The sequence below is a fragment of the Melanerpes formicivorus genome, unplaced genomic scaffold, assembly GCF_026170545.1.
Source record: "Melanerpes formicivorus ecotype bairdi unplaced genomic scaffold, bMelFor1.0.p_v2 SCAF_17, whole genome shotgun sequence".
In the NCBI taxonomy this organism is placed as follows: Eukaryota; Metazoa; Chordata; class Aves; order Piciformes; family Picidae; genus Melanerpes; species Melanerpes formicivorus.
This window is the reverse complement of record NW_027142369.1, coordinates 10,297,262-10,309,645: the sequence shown is the minus strand read 5'-3', so window position 1 is coordinate 10,309,645 and position 12,384 is coordinate 10,297,262. Positions and strand designations below refer to the sequence as shown.

The 12,384-nt window shown below is 42.0% G+C and overlaps 1 protein-coding gene across 4 annotated transcripts in view; it reads left to right on the top strand.

Annotated features, from left to right (window-relative positions):
- Positions 1–12,384, top strand: part of LOC137446378 (nesprin-2-like) — a 190,285-nt gene that overhangs the window by 142,156 nt on the left and 35,745 nt on the right. For all 4 annotated transcript variants that reach the window (XM_068148919.1, XM_068148917.1, XM_068148916.1 and 1 more), the window contains 9 exons: positions 891–1,019; positions 1,597–1,751; positions 2,163–2,310; positions 3,455–3,549; positions 4,197–4,431; positions 5,245–5,439; positions 6,123–6,248; positions 8,258–8,413; positions 11,449–11,607. In XM_068148919.1, the coding sequence (XP_068005020.1) occupies positions 891–1,019; positions 1,597–1,751; positions 2,163–2,310; positions 3,455–3,549; positions 4,197–4,431; positions 5,245–5,439; positions 6,123–6,248; positions 8,258–8,413; positions 11,449–11,607 (1,398 nt within the window). The remainder of the gene's footprint in view (positions 1–890; positions 1,020–1,596; positions 1,752–2,162; positions 2,311–3,454; positions 3,550–4,196; positions 4,432–5,244; positions 5,440–6,122; positions 6,249–8,257; positions 8,414–11,448; positions 11,608–12,384) is intronic.

Below are 12,384 nucleotides of genomic sequence, written 5' to 3'. Positions count from 1 at the left end.
TAATTTCCCCTCTGCACAGGTACTCCTGAGAAAACTTCCAAGCAAATGTCCTGCTGTACATGTACTGGTATAAAGCTAGTCTATTCCTGTGAAAAAGTCTGGTTTCAACAAATTGTTCTATTCTACAGTAAGCCCAAATTCAGCCAGAAATTTTCAGCCAGCTTTATTTGTAACTCCATCTACCACCACAGTTCAGTGACTAGAAGCCAGATATCTTTGTGATGACAAAGACATATCCCTCATATTCCCTGTGAACTTTTTGCTCCATGAAAAACTTCATTTCTGTGTAGTCATTTTCCCTGGCGCAGCCCTGTATCACTACCACACAACCACTTATAAAATGTTGCCGTTTCAGTGTTCTTAGAGATGTGGAGCTTAATTCTAGCAGGAAAGAAAAAGCTTTCCCAGTGCTCTTCTCCCTCACCCAAAGAAACCAACTTACTGAACAAATAATTTTAATTGCAGCCCCAGTTATTCTCCCCACAGAGCTCATGTGAGCTGCACAACCTTGGCTGCAGGGCATGTAGCATTAGCCCCTCTGTGTAGCTCAGGGGAAGCTCACGGTCACAAGTTTCTTCTCTCTTCTGATCTAAGTTTTGGCTTTCACAATAAAGCAAGCAGCCCAAAGCTATGAAAAGGAGTTGCAGATGCCCCTGTTTCTTCCAGATAGATATGAATATCTCAGGATTCAGAGACTCAGTTTCTTGTTCTTAGTTTTGCCTTAAATTTCCCTCTTACCCAGTGAAAAAATGGAAGAAAATCAGTGAGTTATATATTGGAGTTTGGATATAGCATGTGTTTATTTTCCTGACAATAGTGCTTATTGCTCCTTTCTGTATACTGATGTGCATTAAATAATAATTAATGTAAATATGCAATGTTCACCCTAGTTCGATCTTTTACAACTGGAGGATTTCAAGAACTGCCTTGAAATGCAGGAGGGTCGCGTCAAGAAGTGCACAGATGCCTTGGATAGTCTCCGTCTAGAGGGAGAAACAGACAACTCAGAATTGCTCATGGTATGTTTGGATCCCCAAGTACAAAAAGATACTACTCAGATTTGAAGTGTCTGTAGGATTTCAGCTCTTGCCTACTTCAAGGAACTCTTTTGGGTTCTAAGTATCGTATCTGCAGTACTTTTATCAGAGTAACTATAATCCCATTTGGAACACAAAAGACAACGATTCAGAAGAACTTTAGCTGTGCCTTGCAGAACAAATGCCTGCATGGAGGGAAGGAAAATTGCATAGATTGAGGGTTGATGGGAGATTTTTATCTCCAGCTTTACACTGGAGCTACCCTGTTGCCCTCATTGTAAGGTACAAAGTAAATCTACAAGTCCCAGCTCTTGGATATCTGTTCAGTACTGCTGGGAAAAGGAGCCCACTGTAAGACAGCAGTTACTTTTTTTGTTTTCCATATTCTTTGAAGTTAACACTGAAATGTTGGGAGGTTTTGGGGTTGGCATTTTCAATGCATTCTATTTGAATGCCTCCTACAGAAGAGACTTCTGTATTTCTTTGAGATGAACGAAAGGCAGTATTTTTCACAATTCATTTTGTTTGGTTTTTGTTTGTTTTTTTTGGTAACTTCCAGAATCACACACTGGAGCTTGCTTCACTTTCTCCGTGCATAGAGAGTCTGAATGAAGCAAGCATTAAGTTGCCACTCACTGATTTCACCCTGAAGAAAATGCAGAACCTGGCTCGCCAGTGGAGTCAGAAAACAGCAGCTGCTCTGGAACGCTGCAGGTATGTAATGCAAACAGAAAATCACTACTACCTGTTTTCTTCTCCGTGAGGAAATTCAAAATTGAATTAAAGCATGAGAAGTTTTGCAATCTTTACTCAGCTTTCTCAGGGGCTGTCCCAGTTTGATTCCTGTGTTTTCAATTTTCAATATTCAGTGGCTGTTTGTATTCCAAGTCACTTGAAAGAAGAGTCACTTGAAGGAAGAGTCTGGATGTTTGTAGGTGGAAAGAGTAGCAAAGTTCCAAGCAAGACCTTGCTATGTTAGTATTACCAACCACTGTGTTAGGCTTTAGGCCAAGATACCCATTAAAACAACCAACACAATAGATTGTGATGGGGTTGGACTAGACCTCCAGAGCTCCCTTACAGGCCAGTGCATTCTGTGATTCTATGTTTTCATTTGTTTTGCAGCGTGCTTGAGGAAACTCAAAGTGATGAAAACAAATTCTTTCAGAAATGTGAGAAGTGGATGAAGTTCCTAGAAAAAATGAGTGAGACCTTAAAAACAAGTATTCCAGGACGGTTTGAAGAACTGCAAGAGCAACAAAGAGTGTATGAGGTAAAGCTTAATCTAACAATGGAAGCATCTTCTTGACTGGTGAAGGTTGGAGGAAATCACTAGAAAGTGCCATGCCTTTTTCAGTTGAATCTGGGCAGAATTTTACAGAGCATTTCACTCTTGAAATGTGGCCAGCACCTATTCAAAGGAAAACTCTGAAAGGTGAAAATTCTTTTCCAAAATGGCTGGAACCTTTTTGGAGGGATCAGACCTTTAGGAGTGCATCCTGAAGTGCTGCTTCATGGAAATCATAGATTTCTCCAACCCTGAGGTTACTTGCCTCTTTGTCTGTCCCAGAGCACTTGAAGCCTGTGGCAAGTAACAGGCTACCAGTTTTCAGAAGAACTGCATTTAAACAAAATGTTACCAAGCTTAGTTCTGTTTTGACCAATTATTAGATTTTGCTGGAAATCTGACTCAGTGGCATTTTTCCAAACACTTGCTGTTTATTATGGAGAGATGGTGCTTCATCTCTGTGTCAAGGATCTGTTTAGAGGAGAAGGTACCTTGCATGCTAGCAGTAGCATGTGGATGCAGTTCTAAGCAAAGTGTCTATCTAAAGACTTTGTCTCACTGACAGGAAGATGGAAAAACAATCATGTGGTAAATGGTAAACATCATGAACTGTTAGAGTGAGCTTTGTGCTGCCACAACAACCCACAGCTTTATACTGCTCACTTCTATGTATTCAGTGTTCAGTCTCTGCATGCTAGTGATCTTTTCATTAGGGTCCACAGAAAGTTAATTTTCTGTCTTTTACGTAGACTTCCTAATTAATTCAATAAACCTTTTCTTGTTGTGGTAACTTGTAAATTCACCCTTTCAAGTAGGGTTTTTTTTTTGGTACCTTTTCTAGAGGTTTCTGTGTAGATTGCATTTCTTGTGAATGAGTGCAGCAAACATTAGGCTCCAGACTGCCTGTTCATGTACAGCTCCTAGTGGGTTCTGCTATCACATATGTGCAAATGCCTCCTGGTATCCCAGCAGTGTGGGATCTTTTAGGATGCCTTTGACACTAGCACTTAATAACAGAGTTTTAAACATCTAAAAGTAAATAAATGCTGTCACTGCAGAGGAGCAGGACCAGCTTTCATTGCAATGGTTGTTCAGTAAACAGTTACAGCGGTTATTCTCCTATTTTCAGAGGCTGCAAACTGAGGTTTCCATAAATCAGCAGAGATTTAATTCTATCATAGAAAAAGTTCTACCTTCCTTGGAATCTGTAGAAGCAGAGAAAAGGTAATCTATTTGTTTTACTCCCTTAGACCTTAGTAATTTAGCAAATATGATCTCTTCAACAGAGTTGGTATTGTATCTTTGCTGTCATGAAGACACAACCCCAAAATTCTTGACTGGGTTTACTCTTTAGATTGCCTTCTGGCACACTTTGCAAAGATGTGAAGAGGTGCTATGGGAAGAACACTGGTGCCATGGCCAGACTGCATTTTGGATAGTAACTCTGTGTCCTGCCTAACAAAAGCAACTTCCCCTGAAGAGGAGGCTTCCCTTGTCTCCTGCTGCCCTGCACCTGTTGAAACTGTAGCTGTGGCTGAGAAGCTGCCTTCTTACACAGGGTAGTGAGGATGCTGCATACGAAGGATCCTTTTCCTCTCCTAGACCCTTCTAAACCCTTCTTGATTCTTACCACAATAGCAGCAATGACATGTATGATCCATTCTTATGTAAGTAGGTTTTTGGATTGCTCAAAAAGATGGAAAACAGAGAGCAGGGCTGAGCTTAAGGCTCCTTGTGGCAGAGCACAGAGTTTGTTGCAATGTGGGTATTGTAGTTGGAATACAAAACTACAAACAGAAGTCCAAGACTGTTCTTATGAAATGGAGCCTTGAGGTCGAAGAATGTTAAGGCTTAATACTTTTCTTTTTCAGAAGAGAGATTATTGCCAAGGTCACATTGATGAAAGAGCAGTGGCAAAAGGTTAGCTGGATGGTTCAGCAGAGGAAGAAGGATATCGATGAACTCATGAGACAGTGGCAGCTCTTCAGGAGTTCCCTGCTGAGTCTCAGCAGATTTCTTGCTAATACAAACAGCTTCATCACAGCTGTGAAGAACCAGGACTGCCATAGCCTTTGCCAGCTTAGAAATCTAATTAAAGATTTCAAGGTACTGTATTTATTTTTCACAAATCTAAAAACTGTGTTCTTTTATTGCCTTGGAAAAGTCTTTCCTCTGCTAATTTTTACTGTCTTGGTTTTTCATGCAATTATGCACTTCCTGGGCTTGTATGTATCCAGAAACAACAGTTGCTAAAGGCAATCTGAAATCTTTCACAAATACTTTATTGAATGCTGCTTACATAGCCGAGATTTATTGTGTCCCACACCTAATGCTGATGGATTAACACCTTAGCCCTATTCCATTTGGTACTTGCCCTATTGATTTCATCATTCTTTTTACCTGCTGTGTAGAGATGATTTTTCAGTAGGTGAGTGCTTCTGCTTTTCATTAGTGAGAGAATCCAGAAAGATTCCTTCCTCTCCAAATTGCCCTTCTTCCTGCTGTCGCTTTACAGAAAGAAACAATGATCAGCTCTGCTTGTGCCATACACCAGTTTGTATTGTAGGCAGATGATTATTGTTGGCTTACTTCACTTGGAGTATGTCATGATTAACGGAGCTGTTGCCTCTGAAAAATTTGCCTTAGTGGTTGATTCTAGAGGTGCTGACAGAACTTGAACTACATTTTGGATCACAATAACTCAGACTGCTGCACCTGAGTCTGTGAAAAGCTATTGGATAGTTTCATAGATCAGAAGGGATCTGTTTCTTTCTGAAATTACTCTTCTATAAATGTGAACAATTTAGTGCCCTGTGCCCTTTGGGAGTCTTCACTTCCTCCCAAGTGAAATGTCAGCAGTGGCCTTCTAAACCTTTTGCTAAGAACTACTTAGAAACTTAATTTTTCTTTCTCTTGAAGAGTAAGGCAGTGATTCTGCAGAGGTGGCAAGCCATGTTCTCCGTAGTCATCGATGCTGGGGAGAAGCTGCGCTCTGTCTCGGATCCAGAGACCAGTGCTGTTCTCCAGGAGCAGCTCAGCCAGTTACAGCAGAGCTGGGGGGACACCCAGGTGGAGCTGGAGAAAATGACACTGCAGCTGGCCAACACCCTACAGGTAGATGATGCTGTCCCCTGGGAGGAGCAGCACCTGCTTCTCTAGTGTTGGGTCTCAAGACCTTCCCTTCCAAGCCATGCCAGGCCTGAGCTCTGTAGCAACAAGGCAAATGCTGAGCAGCTGCTCTCTATTTTGTGGGAGGTGCCTCCCCTGTGCCATCAGGGCTGGTGGGAATCTAAATCTGTGGTTCCCTGCTTCTCCAAAGGAAAATGGGGTTGTCATCCATTTGCTCCTACAATGGATGTTCCCACTCTGATTGTTCTCATGCTTCATAGGGCCTGGAGCTCTTCCCTGCTACAGACGATGAAGCCTGATCTAAAATTGAGGTTCAAGGGTGTTAGCATGACTTTTTGCTCCTCCTGTTTCACTTCTAAACAGAAAGGGAGGTCATGTTTATTTCCTTGGAGCAGTGATTGCTTTCATGGCTAGACAGCATGTAGCTATACCTGCTAAAAGCCTCTCAGGTGGGACAAAACAAACCTGAAATGCAAGAGAGGGCACAAGTTCTTCTGCAAATCCAGGCACCTAATTATTCTGGGTAGTGCAGTGTATCTAAAAGAAAATCCAAATGACCAGAGCACATGATTATGAATTTCAGTGGTTGAAGAGGCTGTTTTGTGATGAATCCATATGGTGTAACATGTCATCATACAGTATAAACCTTTTATAACCTCCTTGAGCAGAGTTGGGACTCCTGTGAAAAGCAAAGCAAGGACTTAGAAAGCAGGCTGCAAGAGCTGAAGGAGAAAGTAAAAGATCCACTTCCAGTTGAACGTGAAGAGCTCTACAAAGCCAAGGAACACGTTAAGGTATTGAACAGCCATACAACAGTCTTTGCACAACACCTGATCCCAGTGAAATCGATTCTTCCTCTTACCTGCACTTAGGGACACTGAATTTCTGTCTTTTATGTCCTGATTGCTGTCAATCTGAAAAGCCCAAAGGAGATTACAAGAGTAGTAGTAATGTTTAGACTTTTTTCCTTGCCTCTGCTTCCTATTCCTGAATTTATAACTAAGCAGTTTTTTAAAGCAAAGGGAAGAATCTCCCTGATCTCAGCTCACTTGGCTGCTCTCCTCACAGCCAAATCTCTCTTTTTGTTTTCCAATCCATTTTGGACAGGCAGTTCCTCAGGCAAGACACCTTGTAAGCCTACAAAGCACCATGCAGATGTGAGAATAATTAGAGAAGGAAAATTAAGAGTAAGGGAGTGGCAAAAGCCCTTGCAGCACCTAGTGCTCCATGAAAATTAAATGGCAAAGGAAGCTTTTCCAAGGGATAGGAGACGTGTGGTCTGCGCTGGTCAGTCTTTCATCATCCTTTTATTAAGTGGATTGTTGACCTCTGCAGTGGGAATGAATAAGTGTAATAACGAGCTAAGGCTTTGAACTCATTATCAGCTGTCTAAAATCTTCTTTGTGAGTTCTGGCTGCCTTCTACTGCTAGGGCAGCAGTTTTGCTGTAGCCCTGAGTTACTTGTGAGATGATACCACACAGCTCCTGTAAGAGAAATTTAGCTGGAGTGGTGTCAGGGTCAGACAGTGACAGTGCAGTTCAGCTCTTGAGTGTCACAGTGAAATAAAATGAATGGCCAAAATGGCTTGGGGAAGAGAGACTTCCTTTCCTCTCCCTGCATTTCACTCTTCTGTGGAATAAAGCTGTTTTTTCCTCAAGCCTGGACCTTACATGAGGCTGTGAAAATGCTGTGAAATTTTATCATTGGCTCCATTAATGCAGGGATTCAACCCTTGTTACGATAGATAAATGCCTGTGTGCACTTCTGTAGGGAGTAATTTGTTGCGAGCTCAGGTGAATTTTATTCTATGGTGTGTTTGGGGTTTGGGGTTTTTTCCTGATTTTTTTTTTTTTCTTCTTTTTCTTCTCCACTGTGGAAGCAGATCACATTTTTTTATTATTATTATTCAGCTAAGTGACTGGATCAAAAGTCCAGTGAAAATGCTCACAGGACTTGGACCCAGCACTCTGCTCCTGATAAGAAACACAGGGTTTTTTCCCTCTAAAATGAAACAAACTGGATCCTTTGTGGTTTGTTGTTGTTGAGTTTTGTTTGTTTGTTTGTTTTTTTGAGGAGGCAGTGACACTTCCCAGCAGCTGCCTCACAAAATGAGATTTAGTATCTTGTGTGTACAGCATCATGTTTCCAAGCTGCATGCAGCAGTGTTTCTGCTTTTTAGGTGACAATTTTAACACTTATAAGGAAATCTATAGCCTTGTTAGAAAGAGGAGACTGAGGAACAAAGCTGAAAAGAGAATGTTTCTGTGAATGAGCAGATTAAAAGCTCCACAGTTTTGACAAATCTGATCAAGTGCTTGTGAAATAATGCATTAGAGAAGGAAGCCAATTTTATTTTTTCAACATTTAAATAAATAACCTGAAACTGGAACAAATGCAGGTGGGAAAACAACTTGGCCAAAATCAACTTAAAAAAACCCAACCAAACAAGCCCCAAACCAAAAAGTCTCAGGGAAGCAGGCACATTCCTTCCTGGATGTGAATCCCCAAATGCTACCCTGGAGCTATGGGTAGCTGCAGGGGGTCAGGCAGTGCTTTGGCACTTCTGGATGCAACTGAGGCTGATGCTCCAACCAGTGCCTCAGCAGCAGCTCCCCCGGGGCTCCAATGGGCCCTAAGCCAAACACACAGGGACCCCCAGTCCAGTCCAGCCAGCAAGCACTGCACAGGCTGCTGCACATTTCCCTCCTCTCCTCCCCCACAGCCCAGGCAGGGATTAAGGAGCAGGTTTGGAAACCAGAAGAGCTTAGTGCCAAGGCTTGTTCTGGGTGCATTTCCATGCAGGAGCTGGAGCAGTCGTTGGCAGACTGGGCCCACGACATGAAGGAGCTGCAGGCCATGAAGATGGAGCTGGCTCATTGCATCCTCACCGAGGACATGATGGTGCTCAAGGAGCAAGTTGAACATTTGCACAGGCAGTGGGAAGAGCTCTGCTTGCAAGTAAGTCTTCACCTCCTCTGGGCTTTTGTAGCAGAATACTCACAGGGCCTGACAGCAGAGGGAGAGCTGGTTAGCAGATGGGATTTCTTTAGTGGTTGGCTCACTTTTGTAGTCTTGGGTGGGAATGGGGCTCCTCCTTGTCCAGCTGACCAGGGCTGAAGTTTGCCTTTGTTTCCTGGGCACAAACTGCTGAGATTTATTTTTGGGGTTTATTTGCAAACCTTTTGTAACTAGTGAGTGCCTGAAGTACTCAGGGCTCAGATGCAGCTGTTTGCTGAAATAGGTGGCTTTGTTCTGAGCTGCCAAAGGGACGGGCAGGGAGGGGTTGGGGGTGGGAGAGAGAGGGATAAACACAGGAATTGCCTGAAGGCATGAAACAGGGAAAGGAAGGGGGAGGTCTTTGCAGCTTGATGTTAACAAAAATAAATGCTAGGAGTTCATAACAAAAATGTGTTAAAATGTTAACTCTTTGGGTTTAAACGCCTGAGAACTGACTTGCCTTTTGTGTAACAGTAAAATACTGTGAAACATTTGCATTCTTTGTGGCTTGTTGCTATATTAGATTTAATTTTAGTGTTGCATGTAAAGTTGCTGGGGAACATTTACCAGCAAAGTCATAGGAACCTGATTCATTACATTATTATGCAGTTTGAATGGGTGTTTACTTTGTCCTGTTAACAGGATTGACAGAAGTAAAATACTTGGGGTCTATTGTGGATAGCTCTACATCCTAGCAAGCCCAGCTCTTTATTGACAAGTCAATAGGTTTTATTGTACGGTTTGTAAAGAAGTATTCAAGTGAGTTATTATTTCATGCCTAACCTTACTCAGGCAAAGGTAAAGCAATCTTGATGGGAATGTTGCTGGAGTAATGAACAGCTATGCTTATTTCAGTAATGTAGGTGTGATGAAATATTTTTTGGGGTGGAGTTTTTTTTGTTTGTGGTTTTGGATTTTGTTGTTGTTGGTTGTTTGCTTGGTTGGGTTTGGGGTTTTTATTTGGGTTCTTTTTGGGGGGGTGGTGTTGTTTTGCTTTGGGTTTTTTTTTTTTTATTGCCAGAAGAAAGCAGATTTTCTCATCTTAAACTGGATAGTTAATATACAATCAATGTCTTTCATTATTGTTTCTGAACTCTGAAAATTATTCTAGAGACATGTTATCCACCTTCTGAGAAATACAGTCCATTATTTTTCAATCAAAATGCCTGAAATATTTTCCTCATAGCAATCTGTAGTTAAGCTTATAAATGAGAGAACTTAGTTGTTTTTCCTGCTTTGGTGAACTGCTGATGGCTGCCATTTCAACTGTGGTGAACAGCCTGAAAATTAAGCTCTTTTTTTATATATCCCCCACTACAGTCTATCCAAGTAGTGATTTCCTGTAATAATTTAAGTTCAGATTTTATTCAGAAAAAAAATTGTTCAGTCTGTCTTGGAGAGAAGAATGGGATGACATTAACACAACTGTGTCAGGCACACAGAAATCTGTAGTGGGAAGAATCTGTTCAGTGCTGGGTGTACTGAAATGTTTACATAGCCTAATGAGCCTCCAGAGAGCCTGCACTGAGGCTCAGCACTGGACAGGAGGGTAGAGGAGCAGACTGTATCAGTTCTGCTGCCAGCATGACTGCTTTGTTTTGGCTAACAAATGAGAGGAGTCAAGATGCATTGTGTGGAGAAAAATCTGCAGTATAAATGCAGAGAGGTGAAAGGCTTTTGAGAGCGAGACGTGGTTGCAGCTGTCACAACCACGGGAGCAGGGCAGCCAGATGCCTGTGCCGGACTGGGCAGGGACATAAACACACTTACTGAGCAGATGCACTCAAGGGATTAGCCTTTTCATAGCTGCCTTTGCAAGGTACATGTAGGTCAAAGATTCAACTACTGGCATCAGTAGAGGCCAGTCCTAATGAATGATAGTGTATGGGTTGAGCCTAGGCCTTGATATTCCTTGGGAATAACAACCTTTCCCAATTTCTTTGGGAATGCTCAGTTTGCTCCTGCATCATGCTGTGGGTGCAAAATGGAGCTGATACCAGGACAGTTGGTCTGATGCAGAAGCGTTCAAAGCAGTGGTTGAAGCACTCATGTTCCTAGAAGCTTGTCTGAGATTTTTTGCTTCATTACTGGTTTACTCCCAGTCTGTATAGTGTAGCCATCCAAAAGATGCTTCCTGCTTTTAAAATCCTGCCTTGCCCTGTGCTTAGCAGAAAAAAATGGAGCCAAAAGCATTTCAGGATTTAACAGTGGTTTTGCTGGCATGCAGAGTCTCTTTTTCCACCAACCAAATTAACTTGTCTCTGTACACAGGAGATGCCACAAGTGGTAGAGGAAGAATGAGGGATATAGCCCTCGTATCTCTGAGGCTGAGGGTACAAGAGAGCATCGCAGAGCAGAGCCCTTTTAGGGAGACTTTCTGAAATCCCTGGGGTCTGCAGGAGAGGCTTTTATGTTGAGAACTTTGGAGATTGTTTTCCAGTATCCCAAGGCAGTGCTTTTCCTCATCCCTTTGCATGAAAGATTTAGAACTCGTGCTCCTTCTTTAAAGAATTTAGAATTGAAAGGACAGAAGCTATATAGTGGGAGGTCACCTGCTGCCCCTATTTTGATCCTGATATTACATGGAGCTGGTCCTGCTTCCACACTACACACTTGCATGACGCTGAGGTGTATATAATGGAGATCATGTAGTAATAGATATTTTATATTCCTTTTTTTGGTATTTTCAGTTTTCCACTGAGTAATATTTAAAATTTTTTACTAGCGCATTATTTATAAAACTGTCACTCCCTTGAATTCTTTTCTCTGAGGGGGAGAATCTGGTGTTTGCTCGTCAACTTTTGGCCCTGCTATCTAAAATAAGATGTAACAACAATCTGCTTGCTGGCTTTGAGAAGAAAGCTAGATGTGTTTGGTAAATGCTCCTACAAAATGGAAGGTGATCAGATGTAGACTAGAAATTAGAAGGTTCTTAGTTGCTGGTTTCCTCCCTGAGCAAGATGTTGCCAGCAGTTCATGTGTGTGCCCATCCATAGGTGTCTCTGCATAAGCAGGAGATCGAAGACAGGCTCAATACCTGGATTGTGTTCAATGAAAAGCATAAGGAGCTGTGTTCCTGGCTGGTGCAAATGGAAAGTAAAGTGTTGCAGACTGCAGATGTCAGCATTGAGGACAGGATAGACAAATTGCAGAAGGTAAGTCGTGACACCACTTTTCTTCAATTGCAGTCTGACAGCTCATTATAGAGACATCCTTCCTCATTTCTTCCTTGCCTCTCAAAAGCAGGATGTGATACAAACCCAGCAAGTTCAGGGTTCTGTGAGAAGATAAGCTTTTCTAGCATAGATCTTCTCAATGTTCAGACTTGGAGCATGATGCAAAAGAGAAATGCCACCTGGCTGCATTTAGGCTTGGAGTGTGATGCATGTGAGTTTCAGTGGTGGGGGACTGGCTTGTTGGGTACACATAGACTTATTGCTAGGGATCAATGTTGTCCTGGGAGTGTCTCAAAGCTCTCATCATTTCCACTCATGTCAAGAGTCATGAAACTGGAAGTAAGAGGACAAAGAAGCACAAGGGTAGGTCAAGGGTGAACAACAAATTACCACAATGAAAAATAAAATCTAAGTATGTCCCTTCTTGGTAGCCAATGCAGTTAATGCTTTCTAATATTTTCATATTGGCTTGATTTTAAACAGGACTATTATTTTGCTGTAGTATTTTCCCCCATGGCTTAATGGTCTCAATACCTAATCCTAGATCTCCTCTTGATAAGAATGCCAGGAAAACAAACCCCTCCTAGACTTGAGTTTGGGTTCTTTTGATGTAGCTTGATAGAAAAATTGTGTTAAATCAGGAAAGCAGAGACAAAAATGGAACATTAAACTGCTATTTTTAGAAGTACTTACTCCTGACACTTGAAAGGCTTTTAAGCTGCTTATTTTTTCATAGTGGCTTCATTGTGAGAGTGC